At 42.6% G+C, this 13,148-nt stretch overlaps 1 protein-coding gene across 1 annotated transcript in view; it reads left to right on the forward strand.

Annotated features, from left to right (window-relative positions):
* The window catches only part of DISC1 (DISC1 scaffold protein), a 208,017-nt gene extending 206,982 nt beyond the window's left edge, over positions 1 to 1,035 (forward strand). Inside the window, exon 13 of the mRNA XM_054162257.1 lies at positions 540 to 1,035. Within this exon, the coding sequence (XP_054018232.1) occupies positions 540 to 695 (156 nt within the window). The 3' untranslated portion in view covers positions 696 to 1,035. The remainder of the gene's footprint in view (positions 1 to 539) is intronic.
* The last annotated feature ends 12,113 nt before the right edge of the window (positions 1,036 to 13,148 follow it).

Raw genomic sequence — 13,148 nt, forward strand, 5'->3', positions numbered from 1 at the left:
TTTCTCTTTTCCCTTTTTTTCTCTTTTCCCTTTTTTTCTCTTTTCCCTTTTTTTCTCTTTTCCCTTTTTTTCTCTTTTCCCTTTTTTTCTCTTTTCCCTTTTTTTCTCTTTTCCCTTTTTTTCTCTTTTCCCTTTTTTTCTCTTTTCCCTTTTTTTCTCTTTTCCCTTTTTTTCTCTTTTCCCTTTTTTTCTCTTTTCCCTTTTTTTCTCTTTTCCCTTTTTTTCTCTTTTCCCTTTTTTTCTCTTTTCCCTTTTTTTCTCTTTTCCCTTTTTTTCTCTTTTCCCTTTTTTTCTCTTTTCCCTTTTTTTCTCTTTTCCCTTTTTTTCTCTTTTCCCTTTTTTTCTCTTTTCCCTTTCCTTTTTTTTTAAGGCAAGTGTGAGCAATGTATTCATCTTTAATCCCAACAATTTGGAAGAATTTGAAGCTACAATTAGATACCCGTGGCCATCTGTTGTGAGCAGCAGAACAAGAATTTATTTAATAACTTGGAAAGAAGAAAGAGACTGCCAATCACCTATAGATTTATTCCTTAATAAAGCTTGCACAGTCTCTGCAGAGGGAGATCCAGGTGGTGAAGGAGACACTCCAGACCGTGCTGGTCCAACTTCAGCCAGCCAGAGAGACAGGAGAAGAAAAGGCAGGAGACTTTCTCTGTGACAGCTGGTGTCCAGGAAAACAAGATTTGAAGGAATAATGAGTAGAAAGAGCTGGTAGGATGATATTAATTCACCAAGGGCTGCTTTTAGTAACTGAATACTGTTTTACCAAGCCTCAGGGATCTCTTCTCTCCCTCCATAACTAATAACTAAATCAATTATGGAGAAAGAGAGCCTGGAGGTCTATCATCAGAAGTATTCGACACAGCTTCACATGTTTTGGCACAGATTGGGAAACAGCTTTCAGAGCAGAGCAGCCCCTGTAAATGTGTAGATTACAAATTGATACACTTCAACTGAGTCTGCAAAGTTGCCTTGATGTTAGTTACATGTTCTCCTTGAAGGCTTGTAAACAGTATCTGTCGTTGCCACTCATGGATCCACACATTTCCCCCCCCCCAGTTAAAAAAATGTAGTGTCAAAGCTGGAACATCTAGTATTTCTTAGAAAATAGCTGTAAGAATAATAACTGTTCCCCCCACCTTGGCTTTAACAGCTTCCTTACACTGAATGTATTTTCACATTCCTGACAATAATTAAATCAGCAGGAGGAAATTCAAGCTAAGCCAAGTTCTTTCAGCTGAAATTTGTAGCTTGTTTGATATAGAGTACAGTGGAGGTAACGAACAGCAGCCCTTATAGCAGTAGTTTAAATCACATCATTTAGGTATTAATATAAACTTGCTGTAGTATTACTGGGGTTGAAAAGAAAAAAGGAAAAAAAAAAACCCAAACCACAAAACCCCCCAAAATTTTAAATCCCAACCACCACCAAAAACCTGTGGTTGTGATTTGTGTCCCTTATATTGACATACTGTGTGAACAATAAGTCCTTTAAGTGTCCTTGTGAAGTTTATTACTATGTTGCTTTGATCTTCCTTACAGGCTTAAGAACACAGATTTATTAATTATTATTACTTTTGCAATAGACATGTGTGAAAGCAATGCCTAACTGAACCCCACCACTCTAAATTACCTGTATATGTTTAGATCATTATTCAGAGAAGTCAGTGCTTTTAGGAGTTCATCGTGTACTCTTACTTGGATACTAACATCTCCGATGTCACCAAAAATTCTGCTCCTGCCGTTTGTTGCAAAGGAAGAATTTTTGTTTAAAAGTGTAATGAAAAAAAATGTGTCTGCAACTCACTACTGTACTGTTGGTTGTTTCTTTTAATATACTGTTTTTTGTCTGGTATTTTTAGAATGATTTTTATGCCACTTCAATTGCTGATTGTATAGCCGCAGTGTGCAAGATTTTTGTGAGTTGTGGAGGTCATTGGACTGCTAGCCTGCTAAGATTGTGTCCATTTTCTTTATGTGTTTTAATACTAGTTAAAACTTCTACCTCAATATTAAGTATATAAGGATGGAGGAAAAAAAAATGTGCCGGGCAGCTGAAACATAGAACAAGATTATAATTGCACAGGGAAGTATATGGTTGTCTTAAAGAGAGGAGCAAAGCTCAGGTGGTTTCTGTAGTAATCAGATTGTTAAGGTGGAATTACAACCCTGTAATTCAGAATGGGGGAATGTGGTTGACTTTTGTTATGTCATATATGGGCCAGCATCCATGCTGCAGCAGACTCTTGGATCTTCACCCTGCATAGATGCTGCTACTCAGTTCCCATTTCCCAGTCTCAAATAGAGATCTTCCTAAAGCAAGCACTTCCTGAAACTCCCCCAGACACAGGAGTAAGGCATTTGTCTTCAACTCAAGGCAGTCTGCAGTACCCTAACATTCAGCCCATTCACAGGATTCTGGGATGCTGTGGTTGGGTACATGCAGCCTGGCTCCTGGGGATGACTCAGCCAGAAAAGATTCATGGAAACTCAGAGTTCAGGTAAACAGAAAAGAAGCACACTGACAGGATAGATCTCTTACAGATACTTCCTTACGACCTACAAAAGCTCCTTGTGGGTTAATACAAGGGCCTTCTGTGATGTTGAGTTTCCAGCAATAAGCATTTATATAGGACAAGGAGGGCAGTCCTAGAGATGAGGGCCAGTACAGCTAAGGTTACGTTACCCTTCTCTCCCAGGTACTTAGGGGTGTTTGGAGCTTTGTCCTTTGACTAAGTAGTGCCTGTAATGCAAATAACTGGTAGGCGCTATAAATGCCTTAGAGGCAGGGTCAGCCACAGCTGAAACATGAAGTCTGCGTCCTTGCAGCAGCAAGGGCTCAACAGCAGGGATAGTAACCAGTCATCAGAGTGGCAGGAGAACACCACTCTCATTCTCACTAGTGAGGTTTCTTGAAGATATTCAGTTAAAAAACCTGTGTGACTTGATTCCCCACAAGTGCTGCCACTCTAATAAGACACAATGCTTGAGAAGGGAAACAGTCACCACTTGCATCATATTTGTGCCTGTTAATGTTTATTTTATACATAGTGTGGACTACTACTGCTTTAGTTTATTCTTCCATTAACTTCACTGTTATTGTGGGAAGTCAGAGCCAATAATTGTTCCTTTTCTCAGACTTGGTGAATAATAAGCATACTAAAAAAACCCAAACAAACATAGTATACTATACTTCCCTCCCTCCCCTGCCATCAGCTGCCTTTTATCTGTGGATATAAAAGCTTTCAATAAAGAGAAATGTGTCTTTACCTAGCCTGGTGTCTGTTTGCATTTTGTGCAAGATTTTGTAAATTGCATCCTGGGGCGTGGGGGTGGATGGAGAGGAGAGGGCAGGGGAGGAAAGGGGAAGTCATCTTTGTGACTATTCCTGTGCTGTTGACAACAGTGATTTCTCTGGGAACTTCTGTGATGTCTTCTGAAACCATCTGAAGACATGTTAAAGACTAGAGCCTCACAGCAAAACGTAGCTATTTTTGGTGTGAAAGGGAGAGAAGTCATCATGCAGTGAGCTATACAGACAGGTAAAACTTGTGCTTGAATCTTAGAGTGACTCAGCCAGTTTTGCTGTGGCAACCGAATCCTCCCTCAGTTCCTCACCCATGGAGAAGGGTGGATGGAAGTATGGCTGTACACTGGTTACAGCAGCACCCTCAGTGCCACGATGAAGACATTTTCCTTAATATATAAACTAAACATTCTCTGGCACAACTTGAGGCCATTTCCTCTTGTGCTATCACTTGTTACTTGGGAGAAGAGACTAATCCCCCTCCTTTCAGGTAGTTGTAGAGAGCTGCATGGTCTCCCCTCAGCCTCCTTTTCTCCAGACTAAACCACCCCAGTTCCCTTGTCTTCACCTCAAGAATTGTGCTCTAGACTCTTCAGCAGTTTCACTGTTCTTCCAAAGCACATGTAATGGACTACTTGAGGATAGCTGCAGGATGGGGCAGTACTGTACCTCAAGCAGTCCTTTGCATGTGCTTTAGAGGAGGAATGGCTAGTTGTGTTTAATACACTTCCCCCCCTACTGTACAAACAATCTCAAGGGACTAAAGAAGAAAGCAAGGAGAGGACAGCACTCAAGAGTGTTTATCTCCAGCCTAATATTTATTTTTGCAGTCAATTAGCTAATCCATTCTTTCCAAAGCATGACAGCTCAGGCTTCTGCTTTTGCTATCGTCACTTGTTAAATCAAGATAAGCACATCTTTGCTAGAGTACTGGAGAAGGCAGTTCCATAATAGGTCCCAGATAGGCAGTAGTGCTGGAGGCAGCTCCAGGGTGAGATTAGAATAATCCTCATGTATCCTCTTAGTTTGCTATCCTATTAAAAATGAAACTGGGACCAAGAGGTTTTTAGTCTGAGATTAACATGCTACAAAGAAGCTCTAATATGTTATGCACATGTCGATATTTTTGTGCACTAAGGAAGATAATACAAGTTTCTAGAGAGGTATTTAAAAGTAAAAAGGAAAAAAAAGGCCTTGTGAGTATAGGAGACTTGTTCTGAACCTGAAAAGCAGCCAAGCCAGCAGCTACAGTAAAACATTTCTCTCCAATTTCTAATGGTGGGTTGAATATGAGGCTTGGGAAAAGAACATCTGGGGTTGTGTGAACAAAGAAACATCCAAGTTCTTCACATAGATGGTATTCAGTCACTCCTTGTTTTCTTGTCTTAGGGAAGGGGATGCTGGGACGTTGTCCAAGACCAAAAGTCAGTACATCACTGTTCTTATAACCACCTGCAAAGCTGACAGTACTTTATAATAATAAGCAGCCATACAGGAACACTAGGTGGAGAAAGAGAATAATAATAACAACCAGAGTCACAGCTTGGAGATACATGATAGGTCTCACTAGAGAAATGGAGAATTTAGAGTCCTTTCCACAGTGACAATCTGATTAACAGGGGGAAGAAAACAATCTCAAACTTACTACTTTTCTGACAAAACACCAAATGAAGCCCCTCTAGGTTTTCTTGCCAAGTAGACTCAAGATTTTAAGTGATCACAAGCTCAATTTCAAAACCTTTGTGCCCAATCTCAGGCTTCTCTGTAGGAGCAGCCCCAGTGCAAAACTCATGAGCAACAGCCTGGACCCAGGCTCCTCCAGGACAGTGCTGGGGGTCTGTGCCACAGGGACTGGGTTAGCGATACCAGGGCTGACCTGTTCCACACCTCAGACACTGAGGTGGTGGTAGGGACACTTTTCTGTGTTTTCAGAAAAAAGTTACTATTTTGTGTTGTTTTTACTTTAAAGTGTATTTTCAGAAACCTCCTTATGCATTCGCCATGAACTGAAATTTAAGTCACAGGACGCTTTAATTTCTCCTGGCTCAAATACAGTAAGGTAATGCAATGAGACCTATTTGTTCCTAGCTATTGTCTGATGAGTTCAGATCACAGGGTATTTCTTTCCTTGCAATAACATAAGTTCCTGGAGTTGCAACTGCCTGGTGACCAGACTATTTCCCACACTTAGGTGGGCGATGTTGAAGAACAGGAATGTAGCATTGCCATCTGCACATGGCATTAACAAGACTCCACAAGTGCTGACAACTGTGCTGCTCCTTGAAAGTTAAAGTAGACAAGGATTCAGGAAAGGTGGTACATGAATGGTTGGAGATTAGGAAAAAGTAACTTCCTTATAAGAGAAGACCAGCAAAACTCCACACAAATAATTTAGCCAGCTAAAGAGCGAAAGGTAACCTGCTTACGTCCTTTAGTATTTACCTGGGGCAGATTTCCAATGCCTATGGGCCATTTCATCTAGCAGAATCCTCCACAACAAGAAAATTAAGACATTTCTAGCACAGAGAGTAATTGACTATTGGAGCAATAAGATCTGCCTTTCAAAGTTAAAGCAAGTTTGGGTTTGGGGTTTTTTTTTGTGTGTGTTTGCTTTTTGTTAGTTTTGGTTCATGGGGTTGTTCTTCCGCCCCCCCTTTTTTTGCTCCCCAGAAATTGTGAAGAAAGCCCTCTGGCATCCCAGAGGTAATGCACTTGATTCAGAAAATATCATGATGCAGGCAACAACCTTCCTCATGCTCGTGACACTAAGGAATCGTCACCTTAAATGTAGGCATTTTCCTTGATGGCTAAAACAAGAAAAATAAGAAGGCACAGAAGGAAGAAATGCTTTGATAAACTGCTGCTGAGCTGCAGAGGTGGAGATGGAGGAGGGGGCAGCTGTGAGTTGGAAAAGCCTGTTTACCTGCACTCTGATCTTGACCATAGTTCAAAAGGGCAAGTGAAACCTAAAATGCAGGAGGGGCTAATTGTAAATCTTTCCTGAGTTGCCAAGACTGGACTCAGAAGCCAGGGAACCGAGGCAGCGTGCTTTAGCCTAAGAAACAGCACAGCCATTTGCACCAATGCACAACATCCTCTGCAAAAGAAGAAAACCCAAAGAAAATCAACCAGAACTGTAGCCATTAAGCACTGCTTGTCTTGGCTTATGGTGCTGGCATTTGATCAACCTATTGCCACTAATTTTCATTAAATGAGAGGGAAAAGGTGAGAAGAGCACTCTGTCTCTCACAGCCATAAGTGATTTGTCATTGCTAATTTTCTGTAATGAGCTCTAGCAAGTGAAGCTGCTGTCTTGCCATTAATCCTGACAGGAAGCATTTCTTCTTTGTCTTCTCATCAAGTGCCCCAAATTCTTTGGGTGAATACATGGTACAGCTGCACCAAATCCCAGCTCTCCTTGAAACTTCTCCCTAGAATTGTGTGCATAGCAACACACAGCAGCAATTCCAGCACAGTAATATCACCTGGTTATGACATGGTGTCTTTGTTTAAGCAGTGGAGGAAGGCAGGCTCTAAAACTACTCCCAGAGTAGTTAAAGAGAACTCCACACAGGATTGGATAGAAATGCAGAGTAATGTTGGAAGGTTAAATGGAAGTTGCTATTAATAACTACAAACTATAGTGCAAAGCAGTGCAAAATACACAGAAATTCCATAGTCTGGGCTTAATACAAAGCCCATCAGATCAAAGCCTTCTCCAAACTTCCACCAAACCAGGCAAAAAAGAAAGGCCACAACTGTCCCCACCTCCTCCCCCCCGCCCCCAGATACATCCCTGCAACCCTCCCATACTGAACCTAAGTGATGCAGCTAAAATTTGGCTTGCCAGCTTCAGGCCCCTGCCAAGGTTTCCCAGGCTTCACTCCCCTGCATCACACAGGTAAGGGAGAAGCATCATGGAGGAGAGAGAGCGAGAAAAGTAAAAAGGGGGAAAGGGGAAGAAACTGGCTATGCAGCCAGTTTTGTACTGGGGATGCAGGCATTATGGGAATGAAATACCAAAAGATTACAATTTCCTGTCCTGTCCCTGGACCCATCTAGCTTCTGGAGGCTCTGTGGTTCTTAAAGGCATAAGCCTTAACCCATGACACATGGGAACAGTAAAGCATCACCAGCTTGGTTTCCTTCTTTATACAGTGTATGTTTTTTATTATCCTGAATTGGAAATGTAATATTGATTTGGTCTGCCTAGATGTCAATGCTTAATAATCCTGTTAAAATAAAGATCTGTAGTGGAAACAAAAATATGAAGCAGCAATGCTGTCTCCTGGAAGATAAATAAATCATCAGGCCTTGTTACTGTGTCCTTTTTTTTTCAGCATTAGTTCTCAGGCTTCAGAAGGTTCTTCCCCAAAGAGATATTGAGAACAGGGGGACTATCATTTTGGGATTTCTTTGTTCACTTTCCCTATAAATTGGTAACAGAGACTTCACAAAAGATAGTGGTAACACTCATATATTACCTCTAAACCTGTTAATGGTTACTGCACCATTTATGGTGGGAGGTAGTATTTAGCTCTTGGAGTTGAATTGATAGGAGAAAATAATCCAAATTCCTATGTACACACCATCCTCTACAGTGACCTAAGCAAAGTGGCTGATGTGTCACGCTCCCAGGGTGTTTATCCACTCATTCCAGTCCCAGGTAAAGGTTCAGGAAAACACATCTGCTCTATATTCATCCCTTTAATGCCTTCCACATATGGCTTATACATACCCTAAAGATGGTTCACAGGTTTAAAAGAAAGAAGCAAACTCTGCATTTGAATTCAAGGATTTTTCTGCACTGATAATCACCTTTTCATTTCAGCTCTCCTCTCTGATCTTCCTGCACAGCATCCTGCCTCTGCCATGGGCTGGCACCTCAGCTCTAAGACATGGGTGACTGTGGCAGTCCTTACCTCTGCACTCTTGCAGATGTGTGTGAGCATACACACAGTTCCTCACACACACACTCAGTCCAAAGGAAGAAAGAGAGTCCAGATGCTTCCCCCTGACCCCTCTAGTTTGTAGCCTGTGTAAAGCCTGTTGCTCAGGGGACACAGATGTGCCTGTCAGGAATTAAGGATCCCTGGAGGCTAGCACACAGAAAGTTTTTCATTGGAGTCTAGCACACATTTGCCTCTTCAGAGGCTGAGGCCAGCCAGGCACAGAGCAGAACCATTTGTCTCTAACAACATGGCTGAAGTGTCTACACATCTCCCTGTGCCTGCAAAAACACTGACAAAACCCCACCAAAGGTTGGTTCCACTGGCTGAAATGGGAGGCAGAAGGTACATTTTGGGCACGCAGGACTTTGCCCTAGCAGATCCCCCAGAGGAGGAAGAGCTGCATAATCCTATTGGCACTGCACAGGACTGAGCTACCAATCTCACACTCTCAAGGGGTTTATCAGCTGCAGCAATCCAGTCACATGCCACCTTTTTCATCTTTGCAATAGGAAAGCAAACTCTGCCTGGAGATACAACAAAAACAAATTCAAGCATCAAGAAGAGTCTGATTCTCCATCTGGCCTGAAACTCAGCTATGTCATCACAGGCTTTCTGCACCATGCTGTACCAGGCTCAGCTATAGTTAATGTCAGTCCTGCATGGTCAATGTGTAGCTCAGTTAATAGTTGTGAAGGACTTTATAGAAATATGAAAGGGGAACCTCTCATACCTGATAAGCAAATCCAGACTATCCCCAAATAATCAGAAGTGCAACTTAGCAATACCCTCACTCAAGGGAGATGAAAGGGCAGAGGTCTCTGTCTCTCAAGGCTTTTAAACACATCAATTTTGAGAATGTAAACCTGAGTCCCTAGTAAATGTTACCAATGTCCTTCCTATAAAAAACAGTGTGGTGTCAAGGCTGTCCAAGCTGAGCTTTCTAGTCAGTCTCCCTTTGCTAATGCTAGGATGCCTCTCTATTCTTGCCAAGCTCGCTCACCTGCTGGCAGTCAGGTGTCCCGGCCAGCCTGTGAGAATCCTCTCTGCAGGGACACACTACACATCTGGCATAGGACCTTTTGTTGCTCTATATTTTTTCCTCTGACTTTGGACATCAGTTTGATTTTTAGTGCTACAGTGCTTCAGTGAGGTTTAAGGTAAAAGCATCATGGTCGTCTGCAGTTAAGCAAAGATTTGTGTAAACCTGGGTTGATGAAGAGGAAATTAAGTGACAGTATCATTTGTGAGGCCTGCACCGTATGAAAAAGACTCTCTGGGACTACAAGAACTGCAAGATTCAGCACCTGATAGAGGTCAAGGCTTTCCTTATGATTAAACCTATGGGACATGAGGACATGCAGCCCAGACTTCTGAAGGGATTGGCTGATGTAGTTGCAAGGACACTATCCACAGTATTTGAAAAGTCCCAACTGTCAGGTGAAGCCCCTGGAAACTGGAAGAAGGAAAACTCATCCATACAAAGGGTAAAAAAGGGGATCCTGGAAATTACCCACTTGTCAGTCTCACCTCTGTACCTGGCAAGATCATAGAACAGATCCTCCTGGAAGCTATACTGGAATAAATGGAGGACAGGGAGCTGCTATGAGACAGCCAGCATGGCTTCTCCAAGGGCAAGTCCTGCCTGTCCAACTTAGTGGCCTGTCTATGATGGTGTAACTGCATCAGTGGACAAGGGGAGATGAACTGATGTCACCTATCTGGCCTTTTGTAAAGCCTTTGACACAGTAGCCCATGACATCCTTCCTTCTAAACTGGAGAGTTATGGATTTGTTGGGTGGCCTGTTCAGTGCATCAGGAATTGGTTGGATGATCTCATGCAAAGGGTAGTGGTCAATGGCTCGATGTCCGTGTGGAAAACCGAGGACAAGTGGTGTCCCACAAGGGTCTGTACTGGGACCGGTGCTGTTCAATATCTTCATCAATTATATAGACCCTCCACAGATTTGCAGATGATACCAAGCTGAGTGGTGTAGTTGATAAGACTGAAGGGCAGGATGCCATCCAGAGAGACCTGAACAGGCTGGAGTGGTGGCCTGAGGAGAATCTCATGAGGTTTAATAAGGCAAAGCATAAGGTCTTACACCTAGGTCAGGGCAGTCCTGGATATCAGTGCAGGCTAGGGGATGATGAAACTAAGAGGAGCCTGCAGAAGAAGATTTGGTGGCTCCTGGCAGATGAGAAGCTAGAGATAAGCAGACAGTGTGCACTTGCAGCCCAAAAGGCCAATTGCATCATAGGCTGCATCAAAAGAAGCATGGCCAGCAGATCCAGAGAGAGAATTCTGCCACTCTGCTCTGGTGAGACCTCATCTGGAGTACCAAGTCTAGCTCTGGAGCCCTCAACACAGGAAGGACATAGACCTGCTGAAGTGGCTCCAGAGGAGGGCCACAAAAATCAACAGGGGGCTGGAATATTGTTCAGCCTGGAGAAGAGAAGCCTCCAGGAAGAACTCATAGCAACCTTCCAGTACCTGAAAAAGGCCTACAAGAAGGATGAAGAGGGACTATTTAGTGATAGTACAAGGGGGAATGCTTTTAAATTAGAGAACAGTAGATATAAATTGGATGTTAAGAACAAATTCTTTACTACAAAGGTAGTGGAACAGATTTGCCCAGGGAAGTAGTTGAGGACCCATCCCTGGACATATTCAAGGTCAGGCTCAACAAGGCTTTAAGGAACCTGATCTGTTGTCCTTGCTCAGTGAAGGGGGGTTGCACTAGATGATGTTTGGATGTCACTTCCAACCAAAACCATTCTATAATTCAATGATTTGGTGATAACATTTCAACCATATGATCTTTTTGAGGACTTGACAATTTCTACTACCACTCGTGTGGAGGAAAGACATTCTCTGTATCTGGGAGAGACTTGGATTGAGATTTGTCAGGCATCACTCACATAGCAAGCACATCTACTTCCATTGCATCCTCAGCCTCTCCCCCAAAGCCTGATGCTGAGTTTCAGCTGCTCTTTCCACCCATAAATGTCCTCTGCAGACCTTTCCTCTTTCAGTTGCCCCTTGCAGATACAGACTCTCTAGCAGAGGACAGAGTATAAGAATTCATATCAATAGCTGTCAAAGGGAAATCTTTGCCTACACCTCAATTCACACATTCCCACCCTACCCTCCCCAGACTAAACAGTGAGTATTGAACCAAAACCCTCCTGCCCTCCCAGGCCTGGTAGGCAATCTGACAGCTTTCAAACATAAATAAGTGGGGGGGCGGGAAAACACCACCACCAAAATAAGCCGAGAAAGGAGATTGCACTGCTCTGTTGCAAGTCACAGATCTGCCAAGTGTTCCCTGCCACTTTTAATCACAAGTCAAAAGTAATCCTTTAAGAGGTTTTGCTGGAGGGAACATTACAGCCTGCAGGATTACTTAGATTTCTCCAAGGAGAAAAGCTGAGGCAATAGGAATGCTGCTGACATAGCTCCCAAATTCTGTGCTTGAAATGTTAGAGGAAACTGAAATTAGACATATATTCATGTAAGATTCCTGCAATGGCATCCAGTAAGTGCATTTAACTTCTGAACTGAATCTTTACAAGCAGCACTGACCCAAACATAAGATTTGAGCACAAGGAGCAATCTACTGCCCCTTTTGGAGTAACGGCTGAGCTGCTTAAGGTAAGCTTGACCTAAGATGACACCAAGATACAGAACTAACTTCTGCAACCACATCCCTACTTAGTGTCATAACTCTGTTTGAGCTTCTCATTTCTCTCTCCCCTTTTAAATTGCTATAAGAAAGGAATGATGACATTTGTCACCAAAACTTTGCACCAGAAGGTAGGCATTACAGAAGTAAAGTGCAAGTCTGGTTCCTCCAGCTTAGAAACAGATGTGAAGCTTTCAGAAGGTGATAGGAATTTGCTCTTCTTATGATGAAGAGAAAGCAGACTCAGGACAGACACTGCATAATTTCTGCAAGTTTCCCACAAGTCTGACACTTTCAATCCAGTGAGGAAGGAAAAGAGAGGCAGGTCCCTTCAAAGGGCACAATTTAGCATAGCTTATTTCATGGGTCCCTCTGTGAAAGGGCTTGTAAGACCTCAGAGACCATCATGCATTTCTAGGTGGCACCACTGCTATCATTAAAAGAAAACACTAACTTAGATTAATTTTTTTTTTTATTTCATCTCTCATCCAAGAATGTTGTGAACATTTTCCCCCTAGCTGAAACAAAATCCCTTGTGTAACAGGCACGCAAGTCATTCTAATGTAATGCTGCTGCACAACTGCTTCAAAAAGGCAAGACATAGCCCTCATCTTTAACCACAACCAGGGAATAAAATGTAAATCAGCAATGCTCAAGATAGTCTGGGAAGAACAAGACATTTATTTTTCCAAAGCCAGGATCTGTCTTTAGCCATCTCTCTAAATATTGATAACCACAAAGGATTGTGGACCCATTTTCTCAGCAGCCCTATCATGGCACTGGTGATTACATACTCGTATGTAATGCCCACCCACACTAGTCCGCAGCATGAGTCACTAACATGACTACACCAACAGCAAGACAGTGCAGAACATAGTGTATGTCCCATTCCTTGTGTTATGTGGATTGGTAAGTACAACTGAGAACAAACTAAACCAAATCAAACAAACCAACCCAAACCCCAAACCAAAACACAAACTCCAGTCTTAGTGAAAACAGGAGGTGAAGTAAGGAGTTCAGCTGTCATCTTTTTACACATCTGGATTTAGCAGCAACATTATTCATGCCAGATTATTTTGTGTGGAAGAAATATTGTACTTTACACCAAACCAATAACAGTAACTCTTTTCCCCTCACAGGATTTGTAGTCTTGCAAACCTAGGTAAAAAAACTGTCAATCTCCCTCACCCAGGTTCACTGATGAAG

Source organism: Dryobates pubescens, chromosome 6 (assembly GCF_014839835.1).
Source record: "Dryobates pubescens isolate bDryPub1 chromosome 6, bDryPub1.pri, whole genome shotgun sequence".
In the NCBI taxonomy this organism is placed as follows: domain Eukaryota; kingdom Metazoa; phylum Chordata; class Aves; order Piciformes; family Picidae; genus Dryobates; species Dryobates pubescens.